We start from the raw sequence: 25,733 nt of genomic DNA, 5'->3' as shown, positions 1-25,733 counted from the left end.
GCCACTCCGCTCTCTTACAGGTAAACTCCCACTCTTTATACAGCTGTTCCGCTCTCTTACAGGTAAACTCCTGCTCTTTATTCAGCCACTCCACTCTCTCACAGGTAAACTCCTGCTCTTTATACAGCCGCTCCGCTCTCACAGCTAAACTCCCGCTCTTTATACAGCTGCTCCGCTCTCTTACAGGTAAACTCCCGCTCTTAATACAGCCGCTTCGCTCCATTACAGGTAAACTCCCACTCTTTATACAGCCACTCCGCTCTCTCACAGGTAAACTCCCGCTCTTTATACAGCCGCTCCGCTCTCTTACAGGTAAACTCCTGCTCTTTATACAGCCACTCCACTCTCTCACAGGTAAACTCCTGCTCTTTATACAGCCGCTCCGCTCTCACAGCTAAACTCCCGCTCTTTATACAGCCGCTCTGCTCTCACAGCTAAACTCCTGCTCTTTATACAGCTGCTCCGCTCTCTTACAGGTAAACTCCTGCTCTTTATACAGCCGCTCCACTCCCTCACAGGTAAACTCCTGCTCTTTATACACCTGCTCCACTCTCTCACAGGTAAACTCCCGCTCTTTATACAACCTCTCCGCTCTCTCACAGGTAAACTCCCGCTCTTTATACAGCTGCTCCGCTCTCTTACAGGTAAACTCCGGCTCTTTATACAGCCGCTTCGCTCCATTATAGGTAAACTCCCGCTCTTTATACAGCCGCTCCGCTCTCTCACAGGTAAACGTCCGCTCTTTATACAGCTGCTCTGCTCTCTTACAGGTAAACTCCTGCTCTTTATACAGCCGCTCCGCTCCCTTACAGGTAAACTCCTGCTCTTTATACATCCACTCCGCTCTCTTACAGGTAAACTCCCGCTCTTTATACAGCTGCTCTGCTCTCTTACAGGTAAACTCCTGCTCTTTATACAGCCGCTCCACTCCCTTACAGGTAAACTCCTGCTCTTTATACAGCTGCTCCGCTCTCTTACAGGTAAACTCCTGCTCTTTATACAGCCACTCCACTCTCTTACAGGTAAACTCCCGCTCTTTATACAGCTGCTCCGCTCCCTCACAGGTAAACTCCTGCTCTTTATACAGCCACTCCGCTCTCTTACAGCTAAACTCCCGCTCTTTATACAGCCGCTCCACTCTCTTACAGGTAAACTCCCGCTCTTTATACAGCTGCTCTGCTCTCTTACAGGTAAACTCCCGCTCTTTATACAGCCGCTCCACTCTCTTACAGGTAAACTCCCGCTCTTTATACAGCCGCTCCACTCTCTTACAGGTAAACTCCCGCTCTTTATACAGCTGCTCTGCTCTCTTACAGGTAAACTCCCGCTCTTTATACAGCCGCTCCACTCTCTTACAGGTAAACTCCCGCTCTTTATACAGCTGCTCTGCTCTCTTACAGGTAAACTCCCGCTCTTTATACAGCCACTCCGCTCTCTTACAGGTAAACTCCCGCTCTTTATACAGCCGCTCCACTCTCTTACAGGTAAACTCCCGCTCTTTATACAGCTGCTCAGCTCTCTTACAGGTAAACTCCCGCTCTTTATACAGCTGCTCAGCTCTCTTACAGGTAAACTCCCGCTCTTTATACAACTGCTCCACTCTCTCACAGCTAAACTCTGCTCTTTATACAGCCGCTCCGCTCCCTTACAGGTAAACTCCTGCTCTTTATACAGCTGCTCCGCTCTCTTACAGGTAAACTCCTGCTCTTTATACATCCACTCCACTCTCTTACAGGTAAACTCCCGCTCTTTATACAGCTGCTCTGCTCTCTTACAGGTAAACTCCTGCTCTTTATACAGCCGCTCCGCTCCCTTACAGGTAAACTCCTGCTCTTTATACAGCTGCTCCGCTCTCTTACAGGTAAACTCCCGCTCTTTATACAGCCGCTCTGCTCTCTTACAGGTAAACTCCCGCTCATTATACAGCTGTTCCGCTCTCTTACAGGTAAACTCCTGCTCTTTATACAGCCGCTCCGCTCTCTTACAGCTAAACTCCCGCTCTTTATACAGCCGCTCCGCTCTCTTACAGCTAAACTCCCGCTCTTTATACAGCCGCTCCGCTCTCTTACAGCTAAACTCCCGCTCTTTATACAGCCGCTCCACCCTCTTACAGGTAAACTCCTGCTCTTTATACAGCCGCTCCGCTCCCTTACAGGTAAACTCCTGCTCTTTATACAGCTGCTCCGCTCTCTTACAGGTAAACTCCCGCTCTTTATACAGCCGCTCCACCCTCTTACAGGTAAACTCCGGCTCTTTATACAGCTGCTCCGCTCTCTTACAGGTAAACTCCTGCTCTTTATACAGCCACTCCGCTCTCTCACAGGTAAACTCCGGCTCTTTATACAACCGCTCCACTTTTGCTCTTTTTTGTTGTTTTACCTTTATTATTGATTTAGTTTCCACTATCCTTAAGTTACCAATTTAATAATAATCAACAAGCGATAGCTACTCAGCCGCTAATTTAAATCTAAAACAAAGGTAAAAGCTGAAAAATTCACCAGCCAATCACCTGCCTGCTCTCCTGCCACGTCACTCTCTGTTTTTTCAGTGCTGGTTTGAATCACTGTTTGGGGGCCTCCATCTCTCTCCCCCAGTGTTTATTCACTCACTCTCTCTGCGCTGTTTTCACCCAGGGCCTCTCTCACTCCTGCCGCAGATTGTCTGTATTCACAGCTAAGCTCTGAGAGGGCAGAGTATGGGTCGTACTTTTTAAAATTCTTTCATGGGATGTGGGCGTTGCCCATCCGTAATTGCCCCTTGAATTTAGTGGCTTGCTGGGGCATTTCAGAATTAAGAAACACTGATAGGCCAGACTGGGTAAGGTTGGCAGATTTCCTTCCCTAAAGGACATTAGTGAATCAGATGGGTTTTTACAACAATCAATGATATTTTCATGGTCTCTGTTACTAACACGAACTTTATACTCCAGATTTATACATTGAATTTAAATTCCATCAGCTGCCCTGGTGGGATTTGAACCAATGCCCCCAGAGAATTAGCCGGGGCTTCTGGATTACTGGCCCAGAGCCATTATCACTATGCCACCATCTTCCTTGTTGACCTACTGACACCTATTTTGCACTATCACACAAAGCCAGGATTTATTCTTCCATGTTTACATTGTCAGGAACTGTCCCCCATCACCTTATCCCAACAGCATAATCATCAATCCCTAGCTTCGGGGAACTGCAGTTCTGCTTTTGGGATAAGGCCGTCCCCAGCAATGTAAACACCGGGAGCTAGCTGACCTCAGTCAAGCTGACAGTAGCAACACCATAACTGACCTCACCAGATAGGGGGCTGAGCTGTGCGAGAGAAGATCAAGCAGGATTCCATCTTGAGATCATTATTCTGTCAATCCCTGTTGGAAAGTGCAGGAACACAGATGTTGAAAGTGGCGGGTGGGGGAGCGAAGATAAAACCTCACTTGGCTGTTAATCTCCCATCGTCAAGCATCCTGCCTACCCTCCATGTCTGCATTCACACGTGGAGACTGGTTATTTGGGAGGGCTAACAGGAAGCCTCAAACACTAGTTTTACACATTCACCGTAAATCAGGAAAGGTAAGTAGTGTGCAGCAGTGTAGGCATCTCGCCGGATCCTCAAGAGCTCTGACAAACGGTTTTTCAACCTTGTCCATTATCTAGAGGACTGCTCAGAATGATTTGACCCAAAGGCCACTGGCAGCACTACTGGTGACAACAGCTGCTCACTTAAAATGCATTGCAACATCGAATGCACCCCTGGGGGGGAAGGTAACTGTACACATCAGCCAACAGAAAGAGTGAGCTCACGTCAATATCACTGTTCATCAGTTGACCTCAAACACACATTGAAATTCTTGACAGTCGTTGGTCATTTTCAATATGGAAAGTCAAGGTTCAATACAGAAAGCATTCTTTGCAAAACAGCAACAATTATTTATATTTATATAGCACCTTTAACATAATGAAACACCCCCGGGGAGGGGGTTTCACAGGAGCATTGTAATGCAGTGTATTGCCACACAAAGAGATCTTAGGCCAGATGATCAAAGCTTGGTCAAAGAGGTAGGTTTTAAGAAGTGTCTTAAAGGACGAAAGTGAGGAAGAGAGGCAGGGAGGTGTAGGAAGGGAATTCCAGAGCTTGGGGCCTAGGCAAATGAAGGTACAGCCACCAACAGTGGAGCTATTAAAATCGGAGATGCTCAAGAGGCCAGAATGAGGTGAGCGCAGATATCTCAGAGGGTTGTGAGGCTGGAGGAGATGACACTGACAGAGATGGGCGAGGTCATGGAGGGTTTTGAAAACAAGGATGACAATTTTAAAATCAAGATGTTGTTTGACTGGTAGCCAATGCAGGTCAGCGAGCTCAGAGGTGAACGGGCTTGTTGTGAGTTAGGGCACAGGCAGCTGAGTTTTGGATACCCTCAAGTTTACAGAGGGGAGAATTTTCTCCCCGTTGTGGGGGCTGAATGGGAGCGGGCGCGGGCGGGCGCGCGATCGGCTGTACGCCGCCATCTTACGTGGGCGGGCCAATTAAGGCCGGCCCAGCGTGATGCGCACCCGGAAGCGCTGAGCGCTCCCTGTGCGGGCGGGGGGAGGAGGGAGAGTCAGGGCCTGCGCTCTTTCACACATGCACGTTGTTCCACAGAAATGATCAGGCCAATTAAGACACTTAAAGAGCTCATTCGGAGCTCAACTTTGAATCTGTCCAATTTTCTGAGGGGCGGGCAGCCTTTCGGCACTGTCTGTCGCAGACCAGCTCAAGGGTGGCGGGGAGACCAGGGTCGGCTGTGTTTTGAGTGCAGAAGATCAACTTATAAGCGGCAGCGAAGAGGCTTAGTGGGGCCGACCACATCACAGGAAAAGTGAAAACATTTAACAAATTCTCAGCCATTTCAATGGCTGCCATTTGGAAAGTAACTTTGGCAAAATGGGAAGTGCAGGTTTTCACATTTTGGAGGGCAGGTGAAGGTCTGGAACCTGGGACAAGGGAGGAAGCTGAGAATTTGCTGTAATTGCATAATTTGGCCACCAGATGGCTCTTTGATCCAACTTTCTGAACGGTTTTGGGGAATAAAATTTTGCTTATTCATTTACCGAACTCAATTCCTTTTACTTGTCGGATGTGGCCATTGTTGGCAACGCCAGCTTTTAACTGCCCATCCCTATGCAACTGAATGGTCTGCTCAGCCATTTCAGACAGCGGTTAAGAGTCCAACACATTGCAGTCGGTCCGGGGTCACATGTAAGCCAGGCTGGATAAGGATGGGAGATTTCCTTTCTGAAAGGGCATTAGTGAACCCGATGGGCCTGTTCCGACAATCCAATAGTTTCTTGATCACCGTTACCAATACAAACTTTTTTTTTTTAAATTCCAGGTTTATTTAGTTCACTGAATTTAAATTCCCAGCTACCATGGTGGGATTTGAACTCACATCTATGGATTACTAGTTCAGTAACATAACCGTTATACTCCTGCCAACTGGTAAGTGGTCAAGCAAAAGATCATATTGCAGATGTGGAAAAGTTTTCAGATGAGTTAACAAAAAAACTCATCCTCTGGATAAAAAGGTAAAGTGCGTTTCACATTATTGAAAGGTAGCCCAGTATGATAACAATGTACAAATGTTTAATCTTTACCCAGTGTTTTTATGGACTCAGACTAGACATCTGTTGAGATAGCAGTTCTGAAACCTGCTTACTCAGGGAGCTTTATGGGCTCTTGGATGCTATTCATCTGCCTAATCATTTTACAAGGGCTTGACTTTGTTTACACAATTAGTTTGAAGAGTCTATTTGTTTACTCAGGGAGTTTTGTGGGCTGTCCAATTGCTTTCAACTGTTATAATCGGGTTTTTTGAGTCCTGTTCAGAAAGCAGATAATGGGGGAGGAGGGTGATGGTGAAGGAGGTGAGAGTGACGGGGTGAGGAAGGTGAGAGGGGCGAGGAGGGTAAGGGTGATGGGGGTGAGGGAGTTAGAGGGAGGGAGGGTGAGGGGTAGGGTGGGGGCGGTGAGGGTGAGGGGGCAAGGGTGAGGAAGTGAGGGTGAGGGGGTGAGGGTGACTGGGTGAGGGAGTGAGGGGGGTAGGGTTGAGGGGCGGGGTTTAAAGTGGCCAGAAGGTTTGAGTGTATATAGATGAGCTGCTGATTGCATCGGAAGTACTGGGCTAAAGTATTTTGGGAAGGGAAGTGGGCCTTTCAACCTGCCCACTTTGGACTGGGCCCGACCTGCCTTCATTTCCAGCTCGGGTGGTAGGCGTGTTTCCAGGCCATTTAGGCCCTGGACTCCCAGAAGATCCTCTCTGCCGGCCGTCTCGAGACAGGAAGTGGGGCCATGATGGCAAGATTAGTCCCATTTCCTGACCTGGGCCTCAAAATGAAAATCTGGCCTTGAAATGCTGTTTCCCCCTGGCTGGGGGAGGGGAGGGGGGGGTTCTAGAAGACAGGGGCACAGTCTCAGGATAAGGGCACCGATCAATTAGAACTCAGAAGAGGAGAGATTTCTCCATCCAGAGTTGTGGACCTCTGGAATTCTCTATCCTGGAGGGTTGTGGATGCTCAGTCATTGAATGTATTGAAGGCCAAGATAGACAGGTTTTTGGTCTCTCAGGGAGTCTGGAGATATGGGGAGGCAGTGGGAAAGTGGAGTTGAAGCAGGAAATCAGCCATGATCGTATTGAATGACACAGCAGGATAGAGGGGCTGAATGGTCTATTCCTGCTCCTATTTCTTATGTTCTAAAATTGTCTATACCATTGAAGGCAAATTATTGACAGGGTTAGGAAATTGGCTGAGTGGAGGGAGACAGAAAATGGAGATACTGGGCACACACTATACTTGGCAGGATATGTCCCACAAGGAAAGTAACATTCGCACCGCACAAGTGCCCGGCAATGACCATCTCCAGTAAGAGTGAATCTAACCAATGCCCCTTGACATTCAATGGCATTACCACCACTGAATCCCCCACTATCAACATCCTGGGGTTACTATTGACCAGAAACTGAACTGGACTAGCCATATAAATACTGTGGCTACAAGAGCAGGTCAGAGGCTAGGAATCCTGCAGCGAGTAACTCACCTCCTGACTGCCCAAAGCCTGTCCACCAACTACAAGGCACAAGTTAGGAGTGTGATGGAATACTCTCCACTTACCTGGATGAGTGCAGCTCCCACAACACTCAAGGAGCTGGACACCGTCCAGGACAAAGCAGGCCGCTTGAGTGGCACCCCATTCACAAACATTCACTCCCTCCACCACTGACGCACAGTAGCAGCAGTGTGTACCATCTACAAGATGCACTGCAGGAATTCCCCAAGCCTCTTTAGACAGCACCTTCCAAACCCATGACCACTACCATCTAGAAGGACGAGGGCAGCAGATAGATGGGAACACCACCACCTGGAAGTTCCCCTCCAAGCCGCTCACCACCCTGACTTGGAAATATACTCCATTCCTTCACTGTCACTGGGTCAAAATCCTGGAACTCCCTCCCTAACAGTACTGTGGGTGTACCTGCACCACAGGGACTGCAGCGGTTCAAGAAGGCAGCTCACCACCACCTTCTCAAGGGCAATTAGGGATGGGCAATAAATGCTGGCCCAGCCAGCGAAGCCCACATCCCACAAGTGAATAAAAGCAAGGATCTGTGTTGGGGCCTCAATTGTTCACTGTACTTATCAGTGACTCACATGGTAGGATAAAAGAAATTGTTGATAACACAGAGATCGGCGGCAATTCAAGGGGTGTGAATGGAAGCATAAAATTACAAAGAGACATAGACAGATTAAGTGAACGGGTAAAATTGTGGTAAATGGATTTCAATGTAGACAAACATGAGACCATTCACTTTGAACCAATAGAACAGGGTACTTGCTAAATGGTAAAAAGCTACAATCAGAGGAGGCCCAAAGAGGACAGGTATGTAGATTATTAAAATGTCATGAACAGGTACAGGAAATAATCAAAAAGCAATGGAATTCTGGCATTTATATCTAGAGCTTCTGAAACAAGGTGGTTGAAGTCATGCTTCACAACGCTCTGGTTAGACCACACTTGGGAGTATTGAGAGTGGTTCTGGGCAGCACACATTAAGAAGGATATATTGGACTTGCAGGGAGTGTAGTACAGAATGATTTCCAGACTCCAAGGGTTAATTTGCAAGGAGACTAGGGCCATATTCCTTGGAATTCATAGGGTTGAGGATCGATTTGATTGAAGCTTTCAAGATTTCAAAGGGAACCAGTAGGGTAGACACCGAGGAGCTATTTCCATTTGTTGGGGCATCCAGGACAAGGGGGCATTGTCCAAAAAATTAGACCCAAACATTTCAAGGAAAAATTAGGGAACACTTCACACATACAAAGGATGGGTGAATTTTGGCTCCTCTTCTGCAAATGGCAATTGATGTTAGTTCAATTGATAATTTTAAAAATGAGTTTGCTAGATTTTTGTTAACCAAAGGTATTAATGGAAATAGGGCAAAGGCGGGTATATGGAGTTAGGTTGCAGCTCAGCCACGATCTCTCTGAACAGTGAAATAGGCTCGGAGACCGAAATTGTCTGCTCCCGCTCCCATGTTACTTTGCTCCCATGAATTCAATGGTGTATCTTTATGAAGGGACCTCCCCAACTTGACCTTCATCATTGAGTTTAACTCCTGACAAGTTGTCCCTCACTACGTCAGCCATGTTGTCGATACCCATATTTGGAAAACTATCTTTAATTCTCATCCATTCTCATTTTGACCAATGTCTTACACCTGTGTAAATACATGAATAATCCCAACAAATGCATGAGCATGATCATTAATACAGATATTAAAATAAATAAATATACACCTCAGAAATGTGAAATAACTAGGTACAATTTTGCATTATCACCTTGGATGTAAAGCCACCTGCTCCCTTTATTCTCCAGTGGCCACTTTTCTGTTTTGTGGGGTTTTGTCCCTTCGTAAGAGTTTACCTCACTCTCACCTACCTCGCTCTTATTTAACTCTTACTCCTGATGCTGTTTTAAGGAATATTCCTAGTTTGCAGAAATGAAATCTGTTTTACAGAATCGATCTCGCGATAATGGAACCCAAGCTCCACCACACGGAAGACTGTGCAGGGGGTCGCTGGCAGAAGGCACGAGAACAGCACTAAGTGAATTGCCCCTTCGGAGAGCCGCGGAGAGCAGGCACAATGGGCCGAAGGGCCTCCTCCTGTGCTGGAACAATTCTGTGATTCTGTGCCGGCAATATTGTCCGTCATGGGAAATTCAGGCCTTCCCAAGCCTGAAGAATTCGAGAGTTTGCATTGAGATAACCCAGCTCTGCCCTTTGCCAGTAATGATTGTTATTTGTATTACAGCGATGTCACCCAAGTCAAAGGCCCTGGGGCCAGATTCAGTGTCAGTCCGTGATGAGAGTGAAGTCCTATTTTATTTGACTTCTTGCTGTTATTATTCTGCATGGTGTGAAATGTATACCAGTGAGAGCTATGAAATGGACACTACCACCAGTGGAAGATGATTTACGACAACCAACTATGTTGCATATGGAAAAGGACACGTTGTAAGAACATCCCACATAATAGAGGAGGTTGAGTGCTACAGTGGTTTCAACACAGCTGTCTGCCACCTGGAGAACTTCGATCTGAATTCATTCCCGACTGATGGGAAGGTAATTTTGACTTTGTATGCAACAGCGTAAAACACTCCTCGCAGGTTATTTAATTATTGACTGCAATGGAAAAAAAAAGTCAGGAGATGTGAAACGGGCTGTCAATTCACTATCCTAATCTTAAACTATCGCACATAATCTCCCCCATGGGGGGGGATAGTCTCTAATATTCACGGACACAGACTCTGACCTTTAACTTCACGTTAGTTGGAATGAATTAGGAATCTGACCTTGAGCGGGGGGTGGGGTCACAGGATGGTTGGCGTGGGAAGAGAAAAATGATTGATTGGTGCAGTCAGGGCTAAGGAACTTTGCTGGGGCAGAATGCAGTTTTTCACAGGATTAGATCACGCAATACCTGACCTGGGAACGTTTAATATTAACATTGGCTGTGAAGCAAAAAATGGTTCCTTTTCCCTCTACACATCCCTTGTCTCACTGATCACCAAAATAATTTACCATAAAATGTATAGAAACGAGGGAGAAAAAAAGTAATTTAATATAACCAAGAACCGATGCCTTGTCATCTAGCAAGATCAAGACTTCGTTCGTATTTGAGTCATGCAACAACTTGGATCTTCAAAGCTCATGTGTGCCTCTCAAAAAACTTTAGCTGATCTTAACTGTGTTGGAAAGCAGGTTTGTGTCGGGAGCAATTTCTGTGCTTGGTGCAAAGACTAACTTATCTCAAAGCATTAATGACAAAATCTGCCGCAAAATCTGTTAACTATATTGACCTACGTGTTGATGTCCACTTTGGCTCCTCACAAATATTCAGGTGCTAGAAGGTATTTAAAAACGGTTTGATTACAGAAAATCCATTAAAAAAACTTTGGTTTACTAACCAAACAAAATTGTCTTACACCTCCTGGAACAATAGGATGCTGCTCCTATACATGAATTCAAGAGATTGTGCATTTCATATTGTTTCTCTTTTGAAAGTAGCTAGTGTCTGACAAGTAAAAGCCCCTGATAAACCTTGATCAATAGCTAAACATCCCAGTTATCCTCCTTTGTCAGCGCTACTCGTGTTGTTTAATGGCAGCTCAGCAATTGGGAGGGGGTGCCAGGGGAAGGGTGAAAAAGTGGGCATCAGCAATGCTGCTCAAAGGCAGCCTATGCCTCTTAAAGGAGAAACGCAATTTGGATGCAATGAACCGAATTAAAGTTGAGCTTACATATCCCTTCTAATGTTTCCCTGGTCTCTGCACCATCCATTGCCTACAAATGGTCTCTCAAATGACAATTGTTCAGTCATCTGTTCTAGTGAGCTTTAAGCATGGCGATGGACTTCCATGCATTTCAGACTAATATACAAATAATATGACTTCACACAAATATAATCACGGGTTGCCTTTGCAGCATTAGTGGACTGCACTGCCCAATATAGAACAGACTAGGCAAGTCTGAAATTCAATCCCCAGTCTGTGCTGCTTAGCTGATCTCACCCCTGGTTACTAGTAAAAGGAAAGAAAATCTTTCATTTCTACAGTAGCTTTCATGGCCCCAAGGCATTCCAAAGTGCTTTACAGCCAATTAAGCACTTTTTAAGTGTAGTCGCTTCTGTATTGTAGGAAATGCGGAAGCCAATTTGTGCACAGCAAGGCCCCACAAATAGCAATTTGATAATGACCAGATTATCTGTTTTAGCGATGTTACTTGAGGGGCAAATGTTCACCAGGATTCTGGGGAGAACTCCCCTGCTCTTTGTTGAGCAGCATCATGGGATCATTTATACCTCCGAGGGAGCAAACAGGGTCTCATCCAAAAGCAGCACCTACGACAGTGCAGCACTGAGGGATTTGGCCTGGATTTGGGGTTCAAGCCTCTGGAGTGGGACTTGGACTCATGACCTTCAGACTCAGACAGTGCTTCTCAGCAAAAGTACAAACAAAGGTTCAACAGCCCAGAGCTTGGGATGGGTAAATTCAGCTGGTGTTTCTCAGCCTGACTGCTCCCAAGGAAATAGTTTGATCCTGTCCTGAGCCAAGACCATTGCTTTTAAGGGTGAAGGAGTGGAAATAGGAGGGAATTTAACAATAAAACCATTTCAACCCAAAGCAGCAATCTGGTCACATATAATAGACACTTATGTCAAAATGGAAATAAACCACTGTTTGTCTCATCAAGATGAATGGGATGAAGGTAAATGGTTTGCTGTCAATCTTCATCTATCACATCCAGCTCTCCAGTGGTTCTGATTACAGGTCACTAACAATGTGAGCTGTCTGCGATCGTACATTGATTTGGTGATACAAATTCACCTCGTGTCCGTATAATGAGGATGTGGTTGTCAAACTACAATGCTTGCAGATTTTACCCACAATACAAAAAAAAATACCAATTCCGTGTCTCTCCACAGCCTATTTAGTAAACGATTTGGTGGATAGGAGCTGAAAATGAATACAACAGTTCCTATCGATGTCAGCCCTCATTCGCCCCATGTGCAATGATAACTCTATTTTTGGTGCAGGCACAATACATTGCTATAAAAAGCCGCACAGAAAACAGTGTGATTTTTCTTACAGTCACAAGGCCAGCAAAATAATGTTTTTGTTTCCTTTTCCTAAAGGTGCTGACTCCTGTTGGGCTCCAGTTCTATGGATGTTTCTCCAGTTGTCTCCCCTCCCCTGTCCTGTAGTCAGCTCACAGTCCTACAGGTAATCCACTCCTGGCCATTCGTCATGTGAATGATAGCCCGGGCAGCTAGTGTCAGCACACACACCCGCACATACATGTATTCTAATTAGGTTACGGTCATGGGTCATAGTTTTAAGTCGGATAATTAAGGCCAGATCCAGGTTAGGTATTAGGTGTTCCTTTCCCCAGAGAATTGTGGGCCTGCTGAACAGGTTGCCAGCTCATGTGGTGAACACTGACTCACTGAATTCCTGTAAGTGATAATGGGACCTGTTTGTGGTTGGAGTAGAGATCACCTTGTATAAGTGGCAGGTGTGGCACAGAATTATCAGGGTCAGTGATGCCCCTGGGCTACTTTTGAGAGTATTTCATAGGGTTTTTCCCCTAAAATGGTCTGGGTCTTTACCCGATATTCCACCTCTCCCAGAAGATTGTGCGGTTTCAGGCAGGATGTGAAGAGTGGAAATATCGTGATACACAAAGTATCACAAATGGTGTGGGATGGGCTGATGGGTTGTTTTCCTGTCTGTCATTTTCATATGATCATATCACTGAAAGTAATCAGGAGCGAGGACCCTGACCAATATTCCCCTCTGTAAGCCAGAATTGCTGAGACCACCTGTCGGCCTTCTTCACTTCCCCAGGCTAATATACGCAAGGATTGAAGCTGGGATCTTCCTGGCGTTGTTGGCTGAGCAATGCATTTGATCATTCGCTGTAGACTTACCTCTATATTGTTTGGAATGGCTTTGTGATATTGACAAAGGCAACCTTAATCCAACCACCAAAAGACAAAAACTTGCATAGTCCCCTTCCATCCAAATGGTTCCTGAACGACTCAAGATTGTTGTCTACACTACTCTACCCAGAAGAGACCCTTTCTGATATCAAACTTAAATTCACCTTTCGCTAGTTTGAACCCATGGCCTCTCGTCATAATTTTATTTATTTGTTCCAGGTTTACCTTCTTCCAAGGCTATAGAGCCTTAATCTCTCCAGTCTACCCTCCTAGCTCAATCCTATGGTGCTGGGGGGTCAGCCTTGTTGGCTGATTTCTGCACATATTCTAGGGCTTGAGTCAGTTTCTAGATGAGCAAAACTGGGCCTTGTATTATGATCAAATGCTGGGATGCTGAACAATTTCCACTTGGATATGCAATGTATAGTTAGTACAAAGCATGACAGGTGTTTAGAGACATGATAAATATTACATGGCATATAACAATGTATTAATTGTCCCCCTTTAATTAGAAGCTCTAATTAGCATCTATTAACATAAAATCATCAAATGTTACCTCACAAAAACAGGCCATTTGACCCATCAAGTCTGCACTGGTATTTTCCCTGCATGAACCACCTCATCTAATCCCATTCTTCTGCTCACTTTTCGAATGATTTAATGTTCCTCTTTCTCAAGGAACCATTTAACCATAAAATGGACATCATGAGGCTAACACACAATTGACACAGAGTTAACTCTGCACTAAATCTGGTTGTGAGGACATGCATAGATAAAAGCATCAGGTGTACCTTTATGCAGGAACTGTAGCTTCCGTTTGGCACATTGGTGAAGTTCCTCTACACATGGTGGTCTGGTCGATGGGCGAAACAGATCTTCCTGCTGATACCATGGAGCTTGGTAGTGGACTGTTAATTTACTCTCCCTGTCCAGGTTTGACACAGCTGAAACAGAGGAACAGTGGCTAAGCAATCATTGTACCGGTAGAAGCAATATGAGATAGAAATCATCAAAGGTTTACAGCACAGAAAGACGCCACTTGGCCCATTATGTCTGCGTTGGCTGAAAAAGTAACCCAGACAGCCTAATGTGACTTTTCGGCATTTGAGTGGTAGCCCTGAAGGTAAGGCACTTCAGGTGCACAACCAGGTACCTCTGAAATGAGATGAGGTTTTCTGTCTCTATCACCCTTTTAGGCAGTGAGTTCCAGACCCCTACCACCCTCTGGGGTGAAATTATTTTTCCCCATCTCCCTCCAATCCATCTACCAATCACTTTAAATCTGTGCCCCCTAGTTTCTGATAAATACATACTTCTGCAATGGCCTAATGACCAACTATCTGACACCATCAGACTACAGAGGCCGAAAGATGTCAGCTTTGAATCCCAGTCTGTGTCATGCGATCTGATTTCAGTCTGTGGGGATGCTACAATTGATCTCAATGTCTGTGAGCTAAGGAACAGAAATATCCAGCGAGGTCTCCCAAGACCCAATCGCTATTATACACTTGCGGAGACAACAAGTGAAACAGGATGAAGCCTGGCTGTGGAGTGCTCCAATTCTAGCTTGTCGACAGTGAAAAGTGACTACTTGGGTGAGGCCTGTTGGACTTTTGAGAATCCCAGTTAGACCAATGAGGAAGGGAAGACAAATGGCTAGAAAAAGACATGTATTACATTAAAATAAAATTCATTATATTTGTACCATAATCATTAATTCCTTTATTATAAATATCTGCACAATAAAATTAGGTTTAAAAGCTTCCAACTATTTAAGCAGTTAAACAGATTATGACCTCTTGCCATCAGCCCTTAGTAACTTATCTTATGCTTTAATATAGAGTAGAGAAATGTACCTCACATATATCAGCATCAAGGGAGCAATTGTTATTCATAAAGATGATTAATATTAATCTATTGGTCTGAAGTACCTGTCCCAAAACAATTCTTTATCTACCAACATGCACTTATCTCCTGCACACAAAGGAGCAGCTAGATTGCCTCCTAATTCTCTGTGGGAATATAAATACATCAGGACAAATCCCTCAAAGTACTTTCATTTTGAACTATAGTCTGTAAAAACTATAAGTGACTAACTTGCAGATTACAGCATTAGACATTACAAAATAGAAAATCAGTAGATCACCTTCCCTGGTGCCTTAAATTGGTTAAGTGGCACTGCCCAGTGAGAGGTAGAGCCACACGGAGCAGGAAATTCCCTTAAGTTTGATCTCTGGTTTGCGCTGAGTTAATTGGTTTCAACCAGAGCCAGATGCCAGCTGCCAGATGTAGACCAGTCGTGGTACTCTTGACTCTTGAGTCCGATGACTGTGGGTTCAAGTCTCATTCCAGAGCCTTAAGCAGTGACTTAGGCTGACATTCCAGTGCAGTACTATTGGAGGTGCTGCCTGTTAAATGGGACGTTGAACTGAGGCCCAGCCTGTCCTTTCAGGTGGATATAAAAGATGGCATGGTAGCATTTCTCACTGTCCCTAAGCTACTGGGGGGGAATATCACCAGGACCATGTCTCCTGACCTGTTCCCTGACCCTTGCTGGAATGTTTATAGACATCAAGGAGGGCCAAAACTGTGATGGCTGTGATGACTCCCACAGCCTGCCAACACTTGCAATCCAGGCGTATAAATGAAGAATGGCCACTTAAGATGCGGTATCACAGGTGGCTGGAATAAATGAAACTGGATTACACTAATACCTTCAGGAGAGGGGAGGAAATTGAAGAAGAAAACCATTCGAATTGATCTTCGCAGGGCCCAGCTGCCTGGCTTTTGGTGAGGTATTAGTTGCAGTGAAAAGCAAACTAATGACATATGCTAATTTTTGCAGCTGATTATTTAAAAAAAAAACTAAAATTAAAACACTCGGGGCTCTTTCTTTCTATTTCTGCATTAAAAATGCAGCAGCTCTCTTCATTTAATGTGTGCATCACAATGTACTGATGGAGCAGTGGGAGAACCAGCCTTGTGACTGACTACCACATCTGACAGAATGTATTACAGCTTTGCAAGCCAAATTCTACTGCAGTTTGCATTGCACAGCAGAGGTCGAGATAATGATATCTGGTACAGGCACAGCATCCATCCAACTGAGACCAAAATAAAGATCCCTGTCAAAAAATGTAAATAGAATCTTTAATTTCTTCAGAAACCACCACTGGAAATGCTTCATTTTAAGAAATTTTATAAATGGACACATTAGCTTTCCTTTAAAAAGACAACTGATCTGTGTCAATGAGAGGAAGGTGGGCAGTTGCTTTAAGACAGCCGGTCATATAGGTACAGATATCTGGGTGACACGCTGTCTGCAGGACATGAGAAGGGCATTCCGTGCTCAGCTTCCACAATTGAGGCTCATTGTGGAAAAAGACAGGTTTGGGCTTGTTTGTGATGCCCCCCACAGTCAAATAGCCTACACACATTTAGGCTCAAACATATAAAAGGGCTGTCCATTCACATGTACCTTTTGTGCCGTAGAGATACATTGTTGGGGGAAACAACTTAATCAGTTCAGGATGCAAGACACTGTCCCTTTGAAAGCTGTTATTTCTAATCTTCACTGATCTCTTGAGATCGCTAATAGTTGATCCCTCTCAGAAATACGTATGGTGGCCCCTTCTGAGACCTCCCTCGTGCAACTTGTGCCCGCTCTGATCCGGCTAAAAAGGCAAGTGGGCAATCTGCTCTCACCCTCCACCAGGACAGCTCTGTATCAGATGACAAAGCCACTTACAATCTTACAGCATTGAAGGAGGCCATTCAGCCCATCATGCCCGTGCCAGCTGTTTGAAAGAGCGATCCAACCAATTCCACTCCCCTGCTCTTCTCCCATATCCCTGCAACGTTCTCCCCATCACGTTTTTATCCAATTCCCTTTTGTAAGTTACGAGAGAATCTGCTTCCATCACCCTTTCAGGCAGCGCATTCTTGATCACCATAAAGCGCTGTGTAAAAAATAAATTGCCTCAGCTCCTCTTTTATTCTTTCGCTATCTCCTGTGGTTATTGACCCTCCTGCCACATGGAAGAGTTTCTCCTCATTTACAACTGTTCCTGAACGTGGACGTGTCTATTCAATCTCCCATTAAATTTCTCTGCTGTAAGTAGAGCAATTCCAGTTCCTCCAGTCTTTCCTTTTGTCAATGTCCATCCTAGGATCTCAGTATCTATGAGCCAGCCTGTCGGATTCACACCTCTGAATATATTTTATTGGAATTGGCAGATCCCGTAGACCCACATCCACCTTATAGAGCTGCGGCGGGTCTGTGGATTAAACAGTGTGAACACAGGAAATGCCTCCAGGAAACTATAATTCAGGAAAGAACTCTCCTGGAAACCTTTAAAAGAGACACTGCAGTGGTCTGGATCAACGATCCCTCTGATTGTCCCTCTTCATCGGAAAATGGTTAGATTCCACTCACTGCTTCCCCATCATAGCGTGATTCAGAACTCACTGAGCAAAGATTGCAGGCACAAATCAGTAGCGTGTCTCTCACCGGGACAGCATTTTGGGGCTTCAACACCACTTGCTCCTTAAAAATTATTTTCCCACAGTTTGTCCTGACCCACTGAGGTTGACCTCCTTTGACACTCTCAGAAGCCCAAAACGACTCACTAGCTCCCTCTGCTGTGCAAATGAATTGGAATAAATTTCATAGAAGCAGATTAGACTTTTAATTGAAAAAAAAATTGGGGAGCGGGAGAGAGCAGAGAGTGGGACTCATTGAATTGCTCTTTCGAAGGTCGAAAGGCAGAATACTGCAGTCACTGGAAAGCTGAAGTAAAAAACAGAAGTAGCTGGAAAACCTCAGCAGCTCTGGCAGCACCTGCGGAGAGAGAAACTGAGGTAATGTTTAGGGTAGATGACTTTTTCATCATGAGCTCGAACATTGGGGTGAATATTACGGGAGGCGGGGGTGAAATGCTCGCGCCCCCCCCCTCACTGGTAGAAAAGTCAGTCTTGAGCCCTAGGCCTTAAAAATGGCTGCCCTCGAGCAGCCTTAACAAGCTGCTGCTAGTACAAGGGAGACTCCAGAAGAAGATAACATGTCAAACCAGGCTCAGGCACATCTTGGGGTTTTTGGTCGGGGAGAGATTGGAGACCCTGGGGGGTTTGTGGTGGGGGTCGGGTTTTGTGTGCCGGGAGGAGACATAAAAAAGGGGCATAGGGGACACCTCCAAAGGAGGTACCCCCCACCCCTCAACTTTCTTTCCCACCTTTTAGCCTGAGTTGCGCAAGTAGCGGGCTGACCGCTTTCATTCCACCTTCCCCAGCCGCACATATTGTTGCAGCAGAAATCGAATTAGGCCCTTAACTGGCCATTAATTGGTCAGTCAAGGGCCTCAATAGGTCTAAAGGCAGGCGGGCTGCCTGGCGCCTTATCCTATTATGGGGGACAGGTGGGTGGGCAGTCAGTGGGCCAGCCACCCATCTTATTTGGCATACTCCAACCCCCCCTCCCTCACCCCACCTGCAAATACACTGGCTGGGGAATGTAAAATCCCCCCCTTAACTCTGTTTTCCCGCTCCACAGACACCAGAAAAGGTTTTGGGGAAAATTGGCCACCAGAGTTCCTCAGTCTCATCTGCTCCTTTCACGGCAACGTGCACTGTAGTGTACAGTTTGCCAGCACCACTGCTGGTCACTTCAGAGTGAAGAAAGGAGTGAAACAGGCTGCGCCCGATCCCCCACTTTGTTAGGTATCTCCTTCTCCATGCTCCCTTAGACTTCCTGCAGATATGGAAGGAATTTATCTGCATACTAGATCAGACAGCAAGCTCGACAATCTGCCCAGACTGAAAGCAAGGACAAAAATACTGCACGTCGGGGTCAGGGAACCCCTGCATTCTGATGGTGCCACGCTAATCATTCACACAGAAACTCAGCTACAAAGGCACGTGGATTGTCTCTCCCATGCCTGTAACTTTTTCTCCCCGGCTATAAGCCTCAAGAAAAGCATGGTTATGGGACAGGGTGTCACACCTGGGGAAGGGTGTGCCCTTCATCACACTAAATACTATCTCCGCTGGAAGTGATTAGCAAATCCTCTACCTCAGGTCCACAGTAACAGACAATCTCTCTCGATGCAGAAATCGATACACGCTTAGGAAAAGCAGCCACCACCTTTAGCCGACTCATGAAACGTCCATGGAATAACATCAAACTGACTCTTAGGGTCAAGATGCTGGTTTATGGGGCCTGTGCTGTCAGTGCCTTGTTATATGGCTGTGAAGCATGGCTGACTTACAGCATCAAAGGAAAGAAGCTCAACAACGTTCATCCTCACTGTTTGCGGCACATTCTGGACATCTCATGGAAGGGCAAAATCACAAATGTGGGCAGCCCTCTCAGTGGCAAAGCTCCCAGCCGTGTTGGCACTCATCAAGCAGAGGCTGCCTCGCCGACTCAGGCACCTTCTCAGGATGGAAGAGGGCAGCATCCCTGAGGACGCTCTGTATGGCGAGGCAACTGGAGCCAGTAGACCAATAGGATGCCTAAAGCTCTGCTTCAAGGATACTTGCAAGTGTGACATCAGGGCCCTAAACATCACTTCTTGCACCTGGGAGATGTTAGCCAATGACAGAGGAAAATGGCGACATTGGCTGTGGAGCCAATGTGCACCACCATGGCTACTGCAACTGGTGCCAACACTGAAAACAACAACTCACAACCACATTTGATAACCACTTCACATCTCTTCAGCCATCCGCAAAAAGTGCATCATATGAAGCTTCCCCACCCCCGATGGATTTGATTTGCTGCACATCAATCATCATCAATCGCTACAAGGACATAACAAGCACAGTGCGGAACAGGGACTGGTCCCATTATGAGGAACTAAACACCACTTCACTGAGAAAGTGGAAGATTATCACAATTAAAACACTGGAGAATGTCACCATAAAACTGATATTAATGCCAGCACAAGAATGTTAGAGAACTGTGAAAAACTGCAGGAAGGCACATGAACAAAAATAGCTGTAAATGAAGAAATCTGAAAAGATATATGTAAAACAATACATCGGTGGTCTTAAGTTCCAAGACATTGTTGCAAATTTTCCACAGCTTCACTCCCAATTGTTAGAAAATAGAGATCGTTCAAGCAAGTTATACTGGTACTTGTGGGTGTTAAAAAATGAGTTTTAGCTTTAATTTTTAAGTTTGATTTGTATTTCTGTATCTGTGTGTTAAGAAAAGGTCAAGCTGAGTTTTAATTTCACTTTCTAATGAGAGTTTTACAACTGTTGAAGCTAAGTTAAACTAACAAGAGTAGAAAAACTGGGCTGTTGCCTAGCAACAGAGGTCCAGAGAGGCAGGTCCCTCCCACAGACACACACACACAGAAGGAACTGGAAACAGCAGTTTGATTTGGAAGCTGTTTGAGTTCAGTTGGTTTTGATGACAGCTGCCAAGCTGAAGCAACCTAGAAGAGGCAGGTAGTCAGTCCCAAGCTAAAGCTGGCTGAAAGTAGCTGCCAGGGAGAGACTGGAGCAAAGGGGAGAGATAATCAGTCCCAAGCTAAATCCCCAAGAATGCAGGGGAGTGGAACAGGAAAAAGTCCCAAGCAGATCTTCTAGTCAAAGGAAGGGCAGGAACCTGGAAAAGGTCCTGTTAAATGAAGTTAAGAGTGAGGGGCAGAGAAAGGCTCCAAACCTCAAGCTATAATCTCCAAACTGCACGAAGCATAGTCAAAGCGATATAAAGGATTGTAAGAGGTCAGAAGATCCAAAGAGGCAACTGAAGATCTGTAACTCTTTGCTATGGGCATGTGAAGCAGTGGTGCACTGTTGACAGCTGAGTTGGTGAGAGTGTGTGGAAGAAAGCTTAAATACATGTGGTGATCCAGGGGAGAGGAACATCAGAAAGAGAGTTCAAAACCCTGGAGGTGAACCCTTGCGGAAGGCGTCTGAGAAAAAGCGTCAGTTTGGGAGAAGATTCCAAGGTGAGTTCTCGGAAAGTGGAGATTGGAAACCCTCGTGTGAAAGACGGAGTTGATGAGAGATCTGGTTGAGGTGGCATCTGTCATTTGGTTTCAGTGTGTGCTGCCTGATGACAGGTCGCCTATTGGTTTATATGGACTGTACTTACTGTGAACATTAGAGTATAAGAAAGCTTTTGTAACTTGTGTTATCCTTACAAATCTGTATATGTCTGTAAAGGTATAGTTGTGGGTGAAGGAGTAGTGTAATGTAGTTCATCTTTTCCTGTTTAATAAGTGTTTTATGCTTTTGTTAAAAGTTCATTACCTGACTCTGGTGACTCTGTTCAGTAGCCCCTCCCCATGTATCTAAACAAACAAATAAAAGTTAGGGGGAAGAGTTTTCGGGTTGGCGAGTGGGGGCAGGGCCCGCGTGCCGTTGTGGAAAATGACGCGCGGTGATGTTGGGCGGGTGTCCCGACGTCACCGCGCGTCATTTAGATTTTCAGTTCGGCAGGCGCACAGCCCACCAAACTGTCAAAGGTCTACTAAGGCCATGAAGGAAGTAATTAGAGTTGTTAAGAATGCTGCCCATACAACCTTAAGCTTGGCGGGGGGCAGGCAAAGAGCCCAGGCGGCCTTCACATTTTTCATGAGACCTCATTCACGGGCGGGATGAGGTTTCATGAAGGGTTTATTAATTAAACTTAAAAATTTCAAACATTTGATAAACATGTCCCAGCTCACATGAGGGGACGTGTCTAAATAATTTTCCTCTGTCTTTAATAAAAACTTTCATTCCGAACTTAATCTCCCTGAGGCAGCTCAGTGCCTTTGGGAGATTTCTGCTCTTTCACGCGCGTGTGCGAAACAGCGCAGGCCCCGACTCAGGGTATCCCCCTGCTGCCCGCACAGGGAACACTCAGTGCTTCCAGGTGCACGTCACGCTGGGCGGGCCTTAATCGGCCCACCCATGTAAAATGGCGGCGCGGCCTTGATCAGGGGTGACAATCGGGTTCACACCCACCCCCGCTCGTCCCCTCCCAACCACCCCCCCCCCCCCCCCCCCCCCACCCCCCAACAACGGTGGGGGGAGGGGGGGGGGTGTGGAATTTCTGCCCAGGATCTATACAGCTGGGTTCCACTCTGGGATCAGGCTTGTCCAGTGGTAACATCAGCTGGGACCATAACACACAAAATAGAGGCATATTCAACTCAAAATTGGTAAGTACTGCACACCAACTTTCACATTTGATTTCACACATGTCCTCCCTTTCAGTATAACTCCACGCTGGGAGCAGAGTCTTCAAGTACTTACCCCACTTATTTAATCAAGCATGCCCAATCCAAATGCAGGCAGTACAACGACAAAACAAACACAGTAGGTAAATGTTACAAAGGAGGACTCTTAACTGGGACAGGCAAATGGCCTCAACTATTCCGACAGGCACTTATGATAACAAGTCTCCAACTGAAGTATGAAGCTGACATAACTCCTTTCAGACGCTGATGCACACCTTGTACCTTCAATTTAAAGCAAATACAGCTTCCTTTTAAATTCAATCACGTGGTTTTGTTAATTCATCGAAGTGAACATAGAAACATAGGAAATAGGAGCAGGAGTAGGCCATTCGGCCCCTCAAGCCTGCTCCACCATTCAACTAGATCATGGCTGATCACCTACCTCAACACCATTTTCCTGCACCATCCCCATATCTCTCGATATCTTTAATATCTAGAAATCTAGTGATTTCTGTCTCAAATATACTCAATGACTGAACCTCCACAGCCCCCTGGGGTACAGAGTTCCAAAGATTCGTCACCCTCTGAGTGAAGAAATTCCTCCTCACCTTAGTCCTAAATGGCCTACCCCTTATCCTGAGAAGTGAAACCCAATCAATTTCTGACTTGGCAGAACCATAGCTTGAACCAACTCACTGCTAGTTATCAATGATCTCTTTTTTTTAGAAAAAGTGCTGTCATTTATTCTGTAACCATACCGTTTGGTCCCATTTGGGACTCATTAATATATTTTTTATTTCTCTTCATTGTTCTGGCAATCATTTAAGAAAGAAAACAGCTTGGTGTTTCCATTAGATTGCTGGATGTTTTGGTGCTAGAACTATAGTGTAGTTAGAATGGGGGACTTTAATTATCTTCATATAGACTGGGATAATAATTGTGTAAATGACAGAGAGGGGCAAGAGTTTCTGAAGTGTGTTCAGGAGAATTTTCTAGATCAATATGTTTCTGGCCTAACGAGGAAGGAGGCATTACTAGATCTTATCCTGGCGAATGAGGTGGGTCAAGTGGATCCAGTGTCAATAAGGGAACATTTAGGAGACAGCGATCATTATATCATAAGGTTTAGGTTAGCTATTGAAAAGAATAAGGAGCAATCCAGAGTAAAATTAATTAATTGAGGGAGGGTCAACTTCAGTGGGGGGGCCGGGGGTGACTGAGACAAGATCTGGCTCTGGAAAATTTGAATCAAACATTTGCCGGCAAAATTGTGCTGGAACAATGGACTGCCTTTAAAGAGGAGATAGTTTGGTCAAGTTACATTCCCAGGGGGATAGGTAGGGCAAAAATCCAGAGCTCCCTGGATGACAACAGTAACAGAGAGTAAGATAAAGCCGAAAAAGTGTGCTTATGACAGATATCAGGTGCATAATTTAATTGAGAACCAGACTGAATATAAAAAATTCAGAGGGGAAGTGTCAAAAGAAATGAGAAGCAAAAGGAGGGTATGAGAAGAGACTGGCAGCTAACACAAACGGGAATCCCAAAGTCTTCTATAGGCGTATAAATAGTAAAAGGGTGGCAGCCAGTGTGGACAGGTTGAGTGAGAGGTTAATAAAGCATACAGCATCCTGGGCTTTATTAATGGGACATAGAGTCCAAGTGCAAGGAGGTTATGTTGAACTTGTATAAGACACTAGTTTGACCTCAGCTGGAGTATTGCATCCAGTTGTGGGCACCATACTTTAGGAAGGATGCGAAGGCATTGGAAAGAGTGCAGAAAAGATTCACGAGAATGGATCCAGGGATAAGGAACTTCAGTTATGAAGTTAAAGTGAGAAGTTAGAACTGTTTTCCTTGGAGAAAAGAAGGCTGAGAGAAGACTTGATAGAGATATTCAAAATCATGAGGGTTCTGGACACAGTAGATAGGGAGAAACTGTTCCCACTCAAGAAAGGATCAAGAATGAGAGGACACAGACTGGTAAAAAGAAACAAAAGTGATATGAACAAAAACATTTTCATCGCAATGAGTGCTTAAGGTTTGGAATCTACTGCCTGAGAGTATGGTGGAGGCAGATTCAATCGAGGCATCCAAAAGGGAGTTAGACTGTTATTTGAAAAAGAAGTATGTTCAGGTCTACAGGGAGAAGGGGGAGAATGGCACTAAGGGAATTGCAGACATAATGGGCTGAATGGCCTCCTATGCTGTAAATATTCTGTGTTTCTGTGACTATGCAAATGAGTTTCAGCGGTAAGTTAAGAAAAAACACTTCTCAAAAAAACTAGCACAATTTTGGACGCAATTTGTACCTGGAGCATTGATTACATCCAAAGTGGAAACTCTTCCCCATAATTTTATTCTTTGACATTTGTTTTTTCATGTCAGGGAAGGTCAAGTGAAGAACTGCTGGAACAGACTGACAGGGGAGCATGCAAATATACATACATATGTATTAGGAGCAGGAGTAGGCCACTCAATCCCTCGAGCTTGCTCCGCCATTCAATAAGATCATGGCTGATCTGATTCTAACCTCCTGCCTACCCCTGATAACCTTTCGCTACCTTGTTTATCAGGGATCTATCTACCTCTGCCTTAAAAATATTCAAAGGCTCTGCTTTTACCACCTTTTGAGGAAGAGTATTCCAAAGACTCACAGTCCTCTAAGAGAAAAATTTCTCTTCATCTCTGTCTTAAATGCCGACCCCTTATTTTTAAACAGTGACCCCCAGTCCTAGATTCTCTCACAAGAGGAAACATTCTCTCCACATCCACCCTGTCAAGAACCCTCAGGATCTTATACGTTTCAATCAAGTCACCTCTAACTCTTCTAAACTCCAGTGGATACAAACCTAACCTGTCCAACCTCTCCTCATAAGACAACCTGTCCATTCCTGGTATTAGTCTAATAAACCTTCTCTGAACTGTTTCTAATGCAGTTACATCTTTCCTTAAATAAGGAGACCAATACTGCACACCATACTCCAGATGTGGTCTCACCAATACCCTGTGTAACTGAAGCATAACCTCCCTACTTTTGTAATCAATTCCCCTCACAATAAATGATAACATTCTATTAGCTTCCCCAATTACTTGCTGTACCTGCATACTGGTCTTTTGTGATTCATGCACTAGGACACCCAGATCCCTCTGAATCTCAGAGCTCTGCAATCTCTCATCAATTAGAGAATATGCTTCTTTTTTATTCTCCCTGCCAAAATGGACAATTTCATATTTGCCCACATTATACTTCATTTGCTAGGTCTTTGCCCACTCACTTACCTAGCTATGTTCCACCCCCCCCACCCCCCCCCAACCTCCTTATGTCCTCTTCACAACTTACTTTCCTACCTATCTTTGTGTCAGCAGCAAATTTAGCAAACATTCGTTCGGTCCCTTCATCCAAGTCATATATAGAAATTGTAAAATGTTGAGGCCCCAGCACTGATCCCTGTGGCACACCAATCATTACATCCTGTCAACCAGAAAAAGACCCATTTATGCCTACTCTCTGTTTCCTGTTGAC

The 25,733-nt window shown here is 45.2% G+C and overlaps 1 protein-coding gene across 3 annotated transcripts in view; it reads right to left on the bottom strand.

Annotated features, from left to right (window-relative positions):
• Positions 1–25,733, bottom strand: part of nhsa (Nance-Horan syndrome a (congenital cataracts and dental anomalies)) — a 467,161-nt gene that overhangs the window by 84,335 nt on the left and 357,093 nt on the right. For all 3 annotated transcript variants that reach the window (XM_078559372.1, XM_078559373.1, XM_078559374.1), the window contains exon 2: positions 13,823–13,975. In XM_078559372.1, coding sequence (XP_078415498.1) covers positions 13,823–13,975 — 153 coding nt within the window. The remainder of the gene's footprint in view (positions 1–13,822; positions 13,976–25,733) is intronic.

This window comes from Cetorhinus maximus, chromosome 16, assembly GCF_964194155.1.
Source record: "Cetorhinus maximus chromosome 16, sCetMax3.hap1.1, whole genome shotgun sequence".
Taxonomy (NCBI): Eukaryota; Metazoa; Chordata; class Chondrichthyes; order Lamniformes; family Cetorhinidae; genus Cetorhinus; species Cetorhinus maximus.
The sequence above is the reverse complement of the archived record's forward strand: the minus strand, read 5'-3'. Positions and strand labels throughout refer to the sequence as shown.